Source organism: Malus sylvestris, chromosome 5, assembly GCF_916048215.2.
Source record: "Malus sylvestris chromosome 5, drMalSylv7.2, whole genome shotgun sequence".
NCBI classification, from domain to species: Eukaryota; Viridiplantae; Streptophyta; class Magnoliopsida; order Rosales; family Rosaceae; genus Malus; species Malus sylvestris.
Genome location: NC_062264.1, coordinates 19,231,229 through 19,243,953, shown reverse-complemented (window position 1 = coordinate 19,243,953; position 12,725 = coordinate 19,231,229). Strand labels below are relative to the sequence as shown.

The 12,725-nt window shown below is 43.2% G+C and overlaps 1 protein-coding gene across 1 annotated transcript; it reads right to left on the bottom strand.

The window, feature by feature from the left end:
* Positions 1–1,079: 1,079 nt before the first annotated feature.
* On the bottom strand, positions 1,080–3,870 carry LOC126624284 (pentatricopeptide repeat-containing protein At1g08070, chloroplastic-like). Its single transcript, XM_050293322.1, has one exon. It carries the CDS (start codon positions 3,421–3,423, stop codon positions 1,531–1,533), a length of 1,893 nt encoding a protein of 630 aa, XP_050149279.1. The 5' UTR covers positions 3,424–3,870; the 3' UTR covers positions 1,080–1,530.
* Between the last annotated feature and the right edge of the window lie 8,855 nt (positions 3,871–12,725).

Below are 12,725 nucleotides of genomic sequence, written 5' to 3'. Positions count from 1 at the left end.
TTGAGAGAGTTGCCACATCCCCTCTTTAAATGTCTACTTGCATTCACCAACTTGAAGGACTATTACATCATACCACCCTAACCACCAAAAGTTACACTTTAGTCAGTTCACAGAATCATAGAGCCACGAAAAAAGCATAGGTACTATAAGCTATACTGGCCATTGGCCAACCCTAAATACATGGTTAGCCTATTTTATTTTCATTATTTCTATAATCTCTACCCAGATGTATCACTAAAGTAGGAGGAAACAAATTGGACATGGGACATCTCTCTCTCTCCTTCTCCTTTCAATGCTTCTTACACGAACAAATTATATGAGCATGTTTAGAAACACCATCTGTTAATTTCTCCTAGGTGCTGTAAAGTTGTGCCGGCATTCTTTAAAACAAAAGCGGTTCAAATATTCTAACATACCCTCAACGGATCAAACTTTTTAGGAACACATTGGAGATCTGTCTCCCCTAGTGCACAGATACAAACTTCAATAAAAAATTTCAATTTGGGATTTCGTTTTTTAAATGGGTACAAAGATAAATTTATATTTTGAATTGGGTTTGGAATGGTAGTTTAGGTAATAAAATTGAGTTTAAAAAAAATATTAATCCTTTAATTAAAAATAACATGGGCGTAAAAAATAAGTTGGGTGTAAAAAAAGAGTACAAGGGTTCAAATAAAATTTCCTTTTTGGTTAAAGTAAACTTAACCCAACCCATTTTCATTAAAGCTCCCCATAAAAGGTGCATTTTTACTGACCACCATAACTATGGTGTATGCTCATCAGATACCTAATCATTTGCCATGTGTCATTTCACCAAGCTCTAGTTAACTTTCACATTAAATGTTACTTTTTCAATTTTGAAAAAAAAAAATTAACTAAGATTTAAGCGAAAGGACATGTGACAAATGATTAGGTATATAGTGAGCATACACCAAAGTTTAGGTCGGTGAGCCAAAATACTCCTATAAAATATGTTTTCATTTATGCCCTGTAACTCTGTAAGCAGTTTGGAAGGATTTGTTAATGAATTTTGACACTAGAAAACTGAGACTTGAGTTTTAGGGGGTTAAGTTACAAAATTTGAGTTTCAAGGAATTGAGTGAGACTTAAATTGAGTTTCAACAGGTTTAGATGTAGTTAAGCCTTTCACTATACAATCATTTTCCATCATAAAACACGAAATTCTCATTAGCGGAAAAAAATGAAAAAAAAAATTGCTGAACACCAAAGTTGGCCTGGGAAGCGCAGTTCCTTCAGAAGGGGAGGATCTCTTTCAAGTCTGTGAGACTGCTTGTTGGATTGCAATGTAGTGGTGTACCAAGGTAAAATACACACACCAAGATGATACAGAAGAGGAGGCACATTGATCATTATTTTTCCCTTTTTTAATAAATGATGTTGAGGGAGGAAGGATCAAGTACATAACCGCAGTAGTAAGCATAAATGCTCTTAATCACTTGAGTCACAAGTCCATTGCATGAGTTTATTCGAATGCAGAAACCTTATTTTCCTTGGGTGCTTGTGAACTCCCTAAAAACTTGCTATCTTCATTTGCTTCACCAATCCATCTAGAGTATTATATATGATCTCAACTTGAGGATGCGAAGGGCACCCGACAACAAATTCTTGCACAACACCATTGATGCTGATCCAACTACAGCCGGGCTGCTTGGCCACCCCCTTCTCCCTCATAAACCGCCGCAACCCAGAGACATCTCCCCATCGATGATCAGATGCCAATGTATTAGCTAGCATCACAAAGCCTCCAGAATTCTCAGGATCCACTTGAGCCAGTCTATTGGAAACATATTGAGCCAAATCTACTCTAGAGTGGAGTAGGCAGCCGCCGAGCAGAGCACCCCACACAAAACTATTAGGCTCAAAGGGCATGGAATTTACAACATCCAAAGCTTCTTCAACTAGGCCTACTCTTGCCAGGAGATCAATGTAGCAAGCATAATGTTCTAATTTCGGATAAACAGAAAATCTGGAGGTCATATCTTTAAATATTTGACGTCCTTTCTCCGATAAACCAGAGTGGCTGCATGCACATAAGGCACCGAGGAATGTACCCGCATTGGGTTGCAAACCAAACTCTTGGATTTTAGGGAATAGCCTCAAAGCCTCCTCTCCTTCACTGTTAACCGCAAGACCCATGATCATGGCATTGAATGAAACAATATCTTTTGTGAGCATCTGATCAAAAACTTCTTTTGCCCTCTCCAAACTCCCGCATTTTGAATACATGTCGATCAATGCTGTGGCTAGAATTCTGTTTGACCGAATTACACCCTTGCTTCCTTTAGAGTTCAGGTATTGGTGAACCCATGAACCAAGGTCTAAATCGCCAATTTGCGCGCAAGCTGAAAGCACGTTAACCATTGTAACATGGTTAGGCCTATAACTGGGATTTTCTACCATTAAGCGGAAAAGACTCAGAGACTCCAGAGGACAACCATTCTGAACATACGCACCTATCATGGCATTCCAAGCAAGCACGCTTCGCTTTCCATTATCACCAATTTCATCAAATCTTTCCCTACTTTTCTTAACCTTTCCCCATTTCCCATACAGATATACAAGGACAGTGTTGACAGAGTCGCAACCAGAATTCTTAGTGTCAACATTATCGATAACGTCGGACAGGATCTCAACCCATTTCTCAACTGCAACCATCTCAAGATTCGAACACGCTGACAAGACGCTAACCATTGTATCATCTTCCGGCCGCAAATTTTCATTAACCATCATTAAGAAAAGCCGCAACACTTCCTCACTCTGACCTGACTGAGCATAACCCGCAATCAACGATGTCCAACAGTAAACATCACCCGTCTCAGGCATTTCATCAAACACCAGACGTGCAGAAGCCAAATCTTTAAGTCCGCGAGCATACACGGCAAGCAGGCTATTGCAAACAAATGTATTGCAAAGAAACCCCATTTTCGTAGCATGGGTTTGAATCTGTTTGACATAACGAGGGTTTTGGGTGCGAAAAGAGGCCTTGAGAAGGAACGAGAAGGTGAAGTCATTAGGCAAAAGAGAGATCTGTTTTAAGCATTTGAAGAGTGAAAATGCATGGGAGAAGAGACCCTCTTCAGCCAAGACCCTGATGATTGCATTGAAAGAGAAAATGTTGGGTTTTCGGAGCTGACGAAAGACTCCGAGAGCGAGGTGAGACGGGTAATGGCCGATGAGGCGAGTGGCGATCAGGTTGTCCTGGTGAGCGCCGAGCTGAAAGACATGAGCGTGGATTTGAAGGAGACGAGGGTGTGAAATACGGCCCTGTAGGGAAGCAGCTAAGTCGGCGGAGGGATTGGGTGAGAGTGTGTGGAGAAGATGAAGAGCAGAGTGAGATGATGAGCAGAAGCAAGTTCCGAGCTTTTGAGGAAATGGAAATTGCTTCAAGTGTGGAAGAAGCATAATCTGAGTCCCCCGAGAGTGTTTTGCTTCCACACTTGAAGTTCTGAGCCTTTGAAGGAGATGGCAGAAATCAAAGCCTTTCTTCGTAACTGCATCCGCATCAAAGATTTGTGTAAGCTCAATTTTTTTCCTGGCATTGTGGCTACTCGCTCGAGAAGTATATTTTTATTTCTCACTAGAAATACGCTATATGGACATTGTTACATATTTCATTCCCTCTTTTTTTAGAACTATGACGGTATGAGAAAAATTTATTGATATGAAAGAAAAAGAGTTACATATAGTCAAGGAACATAAACATTACCTCTCATAAAGCACGAAAAACAAAAATACAAGAAAAGAATAAGGACATACACCTTACCCATTTTGAAAAAGAAAATGCAAGAAAAAGAGAGGCCCTCTAATATAAAACCTAAAAGGTAAAAACCTGCAAAACAAGTTGCATAACAACAACAACAACAAAGCCTTTTCCCACTAAGTGGGGTCGGCTATATGAATCCTAGAACGCCATTGCGCTCGGTTTTGTGTCATGCCCTCCGTTAGATCCAAGTACTCTAAGTCTTTTCTTAGAGTCTCTTCCAAAGTTTTCCTAGGTCTTCCTCTACCCCTTCGGCCCTGAACCTCTGTCCCGTAGTCACATCTTCGAACCGGAGCGTCAGTCGGCCTTCTTTGCACATGTCCAAATCACCAGAGCCGATTTTCTCTCATCTTTCCTACAATTTCGGCTACTCCTACTTTACCTCGGATATCCTCATTCCCAATCTTATCCTTTCTCGTGTGCCCACACATCCCACGAAGCATCCTCATCTCCGCTACACCCATTTTGTGTACGTGTTGATGCTTCACCACCCAACATTCTCTGCCATACAACATCGCTGGCCTTATTGCCGTCCTATAAAATTTTCCCTTGAGCTTCAGTGGCCTACAACGGTCACACAACACGCCGGATGCACTCTTTCCATCCAGCTCGTATTCTATGGTTGAGATCTCCATCTAATTCTCCGTTCTCTTGCAAGATAGATCCTAGGTAACGAAAACGGTCGCTTTTTGTGATCTTCGCTAGATTGCTCCGGTCATTAGTGTGGATAAGTATATAAATGGATAGAGATAGGAAAGCAAACACAAGATGTACGTGGTTCACCCAGATTGGCTACGTCCACGGAATAGAAGAGTTCTCATTAATTGTGAAGGGTTTACACAAGTACATAGGTTCAAGCTCTCCTTTAGTGAGTACGAGTGAATGATTTAGTACAAATGACATTAGGAAATATTGTGGGAGAATGATCTCGTAATCACGAAACTTCTAAGTATCGGAGTGTGGTGTCGTCTTGACTTGCCTTATCTGTCTCATAGGTAGATGTGGCATCTTCTCTGGAAGTACTCTTCCTCCATCCAGGGGTGGTATCTTTAACTGGTGGAGATGCACAAGGTAATGTATCAATTTCACTTGAAGCTTACTTGTAGTTTCAGGCTTGGTCAAGTGCGATACAAACCATGTAGTAGGAGTCCCCCAAGTCGCCGAGCTAGGGGGTCTGCTGAAAGAGGTGACAGACAAGGTAAGCAATCAGAGCTCCGACTGATTGTTCACCTTCTCCCCATCTTGCAGCAGCATGAAGGATAAAGAGAAGAAAAATGAGAAGAGATGATATGAGATACTTTTGCTTTTGAAGAAGTAACTTTCCACAGGCTTATTCTTGAACTGAGCTGGAGGGTTTTCTGGTTTCCTCCAGAGTATAAGGCCGACTGAAGAATTTGAGGGTCAAAACAAGTCCATCAAATCTAGAGTACGTTCCACCCTGCTGATATGGGATACTTTTGCTTTTGACAGAGTAATGGATGTATCGGCACGTGTGCTGTTACGCTTGTCTCCACATGCTTCCTTGTATCCTTCGCACTTGCCCTATCTGTTCCTCAAGCAGATGCGGAATCTTCCCTGGAAACATAAGATGATGAAGATGAGTACTCGAGAGCAATGCCAGGTAAGTAATCAGGTAAGGGGTTCCAGGCAGTCAGTTCCTGGCTGGAAGCTTGATTCCAAGTGCTGACTGATTGCTCTCTTTCTCCTTGTCTTGCAGGTAAAAACAAGGCCAAAAGAAAAAACAGGGAAAAAGCATGATATGGGATACTCTTGCTTTTAACCCTGATGATATGAGATATTCTTGCTCTAGTATAGCTTGTTTGCAGAGGTATTATCGGGGGGAAAGAAAGCTGAATATTTCGAAAGGCTTTGTTGGGAGTGCCCTCTCAGATATGATGAAGGGTTGAGCATTTTTGCAGGTCTGCCTGTCCGTTGGGGATGGAGGTCAACATATATAGGAGTCTCCCTAACAACAAGTAGTAATGCTATTCCTTTACCCTGCTTGGTCATAGCACGGTAGTGGGAGCTGCCAGTTTCACATGTTTTAACTCTGTCAGAGCACTTTGAAAAAGTGGTCTGTGGTATCTGGCTCTCGAGATTCGGAGAACGATGCCTTTTCGATTTTTGAGAAAGCAATCATGCTGGGGGTCTGACTCTCGAGATTCGGAGAGCAGTGTCTCTTCGATTTTTGAGGAAGTAATCATGTTGGGAGTCTGGCTCTCGAGATTCGGAAGGCGGTGCCTCTTCGATTTTGGAGCAAGCAATCTTGTTGGGAGTGTTGTCTCGAATGTGAGTAAAGGTTGGACATGTTTGCTAGTCTACCTTGCCACGAAGCACAAAGGTTGACACACATGGACTTTCCAATTATCCAGCAATGGTACTGTTCCTTTACCCTCTCTTCGATTTTGAGAAAGTAGTCATGTTGGGAGTCTGGCTCTCGAGATTCGGAAGAAGGTGCCTCTTCGATTTTGGAGCAAGCAATCTTGTTGGGACTGTTTTCTCGAATGTGAGTAAAGGTTGGGCATGTTTGCTAGTCTACCTTGCCACGAAGCACAGAGGTTGACACACAGGGACTTTCCAATTATCCAGCAGTGGTACTGTTCCTTTACCCTTGTGGGTAATAATATGGTAGCTAGACCTTCAAAATTTATGTGTCTAAACTTTGTTAGTGCTGTTTCTTTGCTATTCTTTTACCTTTCTTGGTCAGAGCGATGTAGTGGGAGCTGCAAGCTTCACGTGCTCAACTTTGGCAGAGAACTTTGGCAAAGTGATCTGTGGTACCCATGAGTTATTGTTGCGTGTGGGAAGTGGGTGATTGAACAGTAAGATTCATGTGCTTTCTACTTCACCAGAAGTCTTCGACAGAATGCCCATAATTTCTGCAAAGCTGAGTGTGCGTGTGACAGGTGCTGACAAGGCTAGAAAAGTAGGTGCCTCTTCGATTTCTGAGATCGACCCTCGTGGTCTCTGAGCAGCCCAGCTTTTGAGAAAGCGAGCGCCTCTTCGATTGATTCGGAGAACGGTGCCTCACCGATTTTTGAGAAAGCAATCATGCTGGGGGTCTGGCTCTCGAGATTCGGGGAGCAGTGTCTCTTCGATTTTTGAGAAAGTAATCATGTTGGGAGAGTGGCTCTCGAGATTCGGAGGGCGGTGCCTCTTTGATTTTGGAGCAAGCAATCTTGTTGGGAGTGTTTTCTCGAATGTGAGTAAAGGTTGGGCATGTTTGCTAGTCTACCTTGCCACGAAGCACAGAGGTTGACACACAGGGACTTTCCAATTATCCAGCAATGGTACTGTTCCTTTACCCTCTCTTCGATTTTTAAGAAAGTAGTCATGTTGGGAGTCTGGCTCTTTAGATTCGGAGGACGGTGCCTCTTCGATTTTGGAGCAAGCAATCTTATTGGGAGTGTTTTCTCGAATGTGAGTAAAGGTTGGGCATGTTTGCTAGTCTACCTTGCCACGAAGCACAGAGGTTGACATACATGGACTTTCCAATTATCCAGCAGTGGTACTGTTCCTTTACCCTTGTGGGTAATAATATGGTAGCTAGACCTTCAAAATTTATGGGTCTAAACTTTGTTAGTGCTGTTTCTTTGCTATTCTTTTACCCTTCTTGGTCAGAGCGATGTAGTGGGAGCTGCAAGCTTCACGTGCTCAACTTTGGCAGAGAACTTTGGCAAAGTTATCTGTGGTACCCATGAGCTATTGTTGCGTGTGGGAAGTGGGTGATTGAACAGTAAGATTCATGTGTTTTCTACTTCCCCAGAAGTCTTTGACAGAATGCCCATAATTTCCGCAAAGCTGAGTGTGCGTGTGACAGGTGCTGACAAAGCTGGAAAAGTAGGTGCCTCTTCGATTTCTGAGATCGGCCCTCGTGGTCTCTAGGGAGCCCAGCTTTTGAGAAAGCGAGCGCCTCTTCGATTTCTGAGATCGGCCTTCGTGGTCTTTGAGCAGCCCAACTTTTGAGAAAGCAAACGGCTCTTCGATTTCTGAGATCAACCCTCGTGATCTCTAAGCAGCCCAACTTTTGAGAAAGCAAACGCCTCTTCGATTTCTGAGCAGGCGCCTCTTTGATTTCTGAAGCTCCGTCGAGTGCAGATTTTTATAGAGGCTGGCATTAAGTTCCAAAGCACACTTGAATCTCCACCAGTAGAAGCTTCATTCTTGCACTTCTAAGATCTTGATTTGTCCGACCTCTTCTCTCTTCAACACCTTTGAAAATGTCTGGCCCCTCCGACCGTCGTTTTGACTTGAACCTTGTTGAAGAGGCAGCCCCGCTTTCTCCAGACAACATATGGCGCCCATCCTTCGTCTCCCCAACTGGTCCTCTTACCGTTGGGGATTCCGTGATGAAGAATGATATGACCGCTGCGGTGGTGGCCAGGAACCTTCTCACTCCCAAAGATAACAGACTACTTTCCAAACGGTCTGATGAGTTAGCTGTTAAGGATTCGCTGGCTCTCAGTGTTCAGTGTGCAGGTTCTGTGTCTAATATGGCCCAACGCCTATTTGCTCGAACCCGCCAAGTTGAATCATTGGCGGCTGAAGTGATGAGTCTCAAACAGGAGATTAGAGGGCTCAAGCATGAGAATAAACAGTTGCACCGGCTCGCACATGACTATGCTACAAACATGAAGAGGAAGCTTGACCAGATGAAGGAAACTGATGGTCAGGTTTTACTTGATCATCAGAGATTTGTGGGTTTGTTCCAAAGGCATTTATTGCCTTCGTCTTCTGGGGCTGTACCGCGTAATGAAGCTCCAAATGATCAACCTCTGATGCCTCCTCCTTCTAGGGTTCTGTCCAGTACTGAGGCTCCAAATGATCCCCCTCCGGTGCCTTCTCTTTCTGGGGCTCTACCGACTGCTGAGACTTCTCCTAAGCAACCTTTGTGAAGGCTCCCTCTTGTGTGTTTATTTTGACTCATGTATATGTACATATTTGTAGCTTATCGGGGATATCAATAAATAAGCTTTCCTTCATTTCAACGTATTGTGTTAAATACACCAAAGCCTTCTTCGCTAAGTTCTTTGAATTTTCTTTTGTTGAAGCTTGTATGTTGAAGCTTTCTGAGTGGAGCATGTAGGTTGGGGTAGTGTTCCCTTAATTTCCCGAGTGAGGAAAACTTCTTGGTTGGAGACTTGGAAAATCCAAGTCACTGAGTGGGATCGGCTATATGAATCTTAGAACGCCATTGTGCTCGATCCTGTGTCATGTCCTTCGTTAGATCCAAGTACTCTAAGTCTTTTCTTAGAGTCTCTTCCAAAGTTTTCCTAGGTCTTCCTCTACCCCTTCGGCCCTGAACCTCTGTCCCATAGTCGCATCTTCTAATCGAAGCGTCAGTAGGCCTTCTTTGCACATGTCCAAACCACCGTAACCGATTTTCTCTCATCTTTCCTTCAATTTCGGCTACTCCTACTTTACCCCGGATATCCTCATTCCTAATCTTATCCTTTCTCGTGTGCCCACACATCCAACGAAGCATCCTCATCTCCGCTACACCCATTTTGTGTACGTGTTGATGTTTCACCGCCCAACATTCTGTGCCATACAGCATCGCCGGCCTTATTGCCGTCCTATAAAATTTTCCCTTGAGCTTCAGTGGCATACGGCGGTCACACAACACGCCGGATGCACTCTTCCACTTCATCCATCCAGCTTGTATTCTATGGTTGAGATCTCCATCTAATTCTCCGTTCTTTTGCAAGATAGATCCTAGGTAACGAAAACGGTCGCTCTTTGGTATTTCTTGATCTCCGATCCTCACCCCTAACTCGTTTTGGCCTCCATTTGCACTGAACTTGCACTCCATATATTCTGTCTTTGATCGGCTTAGGCGAAGACCTTTAGATTCCAACACTTCTCTCCAAAGGTTAAGCTTTGCATTTACCCCTTCCTGAGTTTCATCTATCAACACTATATCGTCTGCGAAAAGCATACACCAAGGAATATCATCTTGAATATGTCCTGTTAACTCATCCATTACCAACGCAAAAAGGTAAGGACTTAAGGATGAGCCTTGATGTAATCCTACAGTTATGGGAAAGCTTTCGGTTTGTCCTTCATGAGTTCTTACGGCAGTCTTTGCTCCTTCATACATATCCTTTATAGCTTGGATATATGCTACTCGTACTCCTTTCTTCTCTAAAATCCTCCAAAGAATGTCTCTTGGGACCCTATCATACGCTTTTTCCAAATCTATAAAGACCATGTGTAAATCCTTTTTCCCATCTCTATATCTTTCCATCAATCTTCGTAAGAGATAGATTGCCTCCATGGTTGAGCGCCCTGGCATGAACCCGAATTGGTTGTCCGAAACCCGTGTCTCTTGCCTCAATCTATGCTCAATGACTCTCTCCCAGAGCTTCATTGTATGACTCATTAGCTTAATACCCCTATAGTTCATGCAATTTTGTACGTCGCCCTTATTCTTGTAGATAGGCACCAAAGTGCTCGTTCGCCACTCATTTGGCATCTTCTTCGTTTTCAAAATCCTATTGAAAAGGTCAGTGAGCCATGTTATACCTGTCTCTCCCAAAACTTTCCACACTTCGATTGGTATATCGTCTGGGCCTATTGCTTTTCTATGCTTCATCTTCTTCAAAGCTACAACCACTTCTTCCTTCCGGATTCGACGATAAAAGGAGTAGTTTCTACACTCTTCTGAGTTACTCAACTCCCCTAAAGAAGCACTCCTTTCATGTCCTTCATTGAAAAGATTATGAAAATAACCTCTCCATCTGTCTTTAACCGCGTTCTCTGTAGCAAGAACCTTTCCATCCTCATCCTTGATGCACCTCACTTGGTTTAGGTCCCTTGTCTTCTTTTCCCTTGCTCTAGCTAGTTTATAGATATCCAACTCTCCTTCTTTGGTATCTAGTCGTTTATACATATCGTCGTAAGCCGCTAACTTAGCTTCTCTGACAGCTTTCTTCGCCTCTTGCTTCGCTTTTCTATACCTTTCATCATTTTCATCGGTCCTCTCCTTGTATAAGGCTTTACAACATTCCTTCTTAGCCTTCACCTTTGTTTGTACCTTCTCATTCCACCACCAAGATTCCTTTTGGTGTGGGGCAAAGCCCTTGGACTCTCCTAATACCTCTTTTGCTACTTTTCGGATACAACTAGCCATGGAATCCCACATTTGGCTAGCTTCCCCCTCTCTATCCCACACACATTGGGTGATTACCTTCTCTTTGAAAATGGCTTGTTTTTCTTCTTTTAGATTCCACCATCTAGTTCTTGGGCACTTCCAAGTCTTGTTCTTTTGTCTTACTCTTTTGATATGTACATCCATCACCAACAAGCGATGTTGATTAGCCACGCTCTCTCCTGGTATAACTTTGCAATCCTTACAAGTTATACGATCCCCTTTCCTCATTAGAAGAAAATCTATTTGTGTTTTTGACGACCCACTCTTGTAGGTGATCACATGTTCTTCTCTCTTCTTAAAGAAGGTGTTGGCTAAGAAGAGATCATATGCCATTGCAAAATCCAAGATAGCTTCCCCATCCTCGTTTCTCTCCCCAAAACCATGGCCACCATGAAAACCTCCATAGTTGCCTGTCTCCCTGCCCACGTGTCCATTTAAATCTCCTCCTATAAATAACTTCTCCGTCTGAGCAATTCCTTGCACCAAGTCTCCAAGATCTTCCCAAAATTTCTCCTTCGAACTCGTATCCAACCCTACTTGAGGTGCGTACGCACTAATCACATTGATAAGTTCTTGTCCTATTACAATCTTGATTGCCATGATTCTATCTCCTACCCTCTTGACATCTACAACATCTTGTACCAAGGTCTTGTCCACGATGATGCCAACACCGTTTCTCGTTCTATTTGTGCCCGAATACCAAAGTTTAAACCCTGAGTTTTCTAGATCCTTTGCCTTACTACCAACCCACTTAGTTTCTTGTAGGCACATAATATTTATCCTTCTCCTCACCATAACTTCCACTACTTCCATAGATTTTCCCGTTAAGGTTCCTATATTCCACGTTCCTAAACGCATTTTGCTCTCTTGAACTCTACCCTTCTGTCCTAGCTTCTTCACCCTCCCCCGTCTAATAGGATCAAAGTACTTCTTTTGTGTGTCCCGGGTAAAGTTGATAGGAGCATATGCTCCCAAACAACTTTGAGTGGAGTCGTTCGAAAAGAAGTTTCTATGGCCCCCTTGCTCATTTAACACTGCATCCGGGTGCCGATGGAGATACAGCGACCCTTGCTCACTTATCACTGTGCTCGGGCCACACAGCGCGCCACTTACGGGTGACGCCCTAGCTTTAGCGCGATTTTGTTCTGGATTCATTTTCATAAGGATTCGACGTGATCATGGAGTGCCGGCTGTCGACTACCTGACGCCCTCCCCCTCCTCCTTTATCCGGGCTTGGGACCGGCCATGTAAGACATAGGCGGAGTTAAAACAAGTTGCATAACAAAAACGAAAAATTCAAAAGATTAAATAAAAAATAATCACACATAAAAAAGGGGAGGCAAACAGGTAGACCAGCATACCCAATAAATCTGAATGCAGTAAAGGAAGAATCTATATAGGAAAAGCTGCATGCCAAACAAATGAAGACGAGAGAAATCCTAAATTGGCTAATTTGTTAGCACATTCATTCCCTTCTCGAAATGTATGAGAGCATCTGAATACCATGTGGTCACAATCGGAATACCATGATCCCACTCGACATAGAAGATTGGTTGATAGGCTCGTGTATTTCATTGATCTCTTGGTAATCAACTTCTGAATGCAGTAAATTTCTTGGAAAATCATTGATCTATTGGTAATCACAGAAGCAAGCCTGTGTTGCTCAGTCATCGGCAGGAGTCGAATGCCAAGCTACGGCCACTGGCTTTTCAAACCTCACATGGTTGCCAAAAGGCTGTACAGACAATTTTCTCGTTTTTAAGTAGACATTGATAGTGTTCCGGTTCAAAA

Bases quoted from the DNA above. Each gene is read 5' to 3' on its own strand.
- LOC126624284 (XM_050293322.1), bottom strand. From the start codon at position 3,423: ATGCTTCTTCCACACTTGAAGCAATTTCCATTTCCTCAAAAGCTCGGA.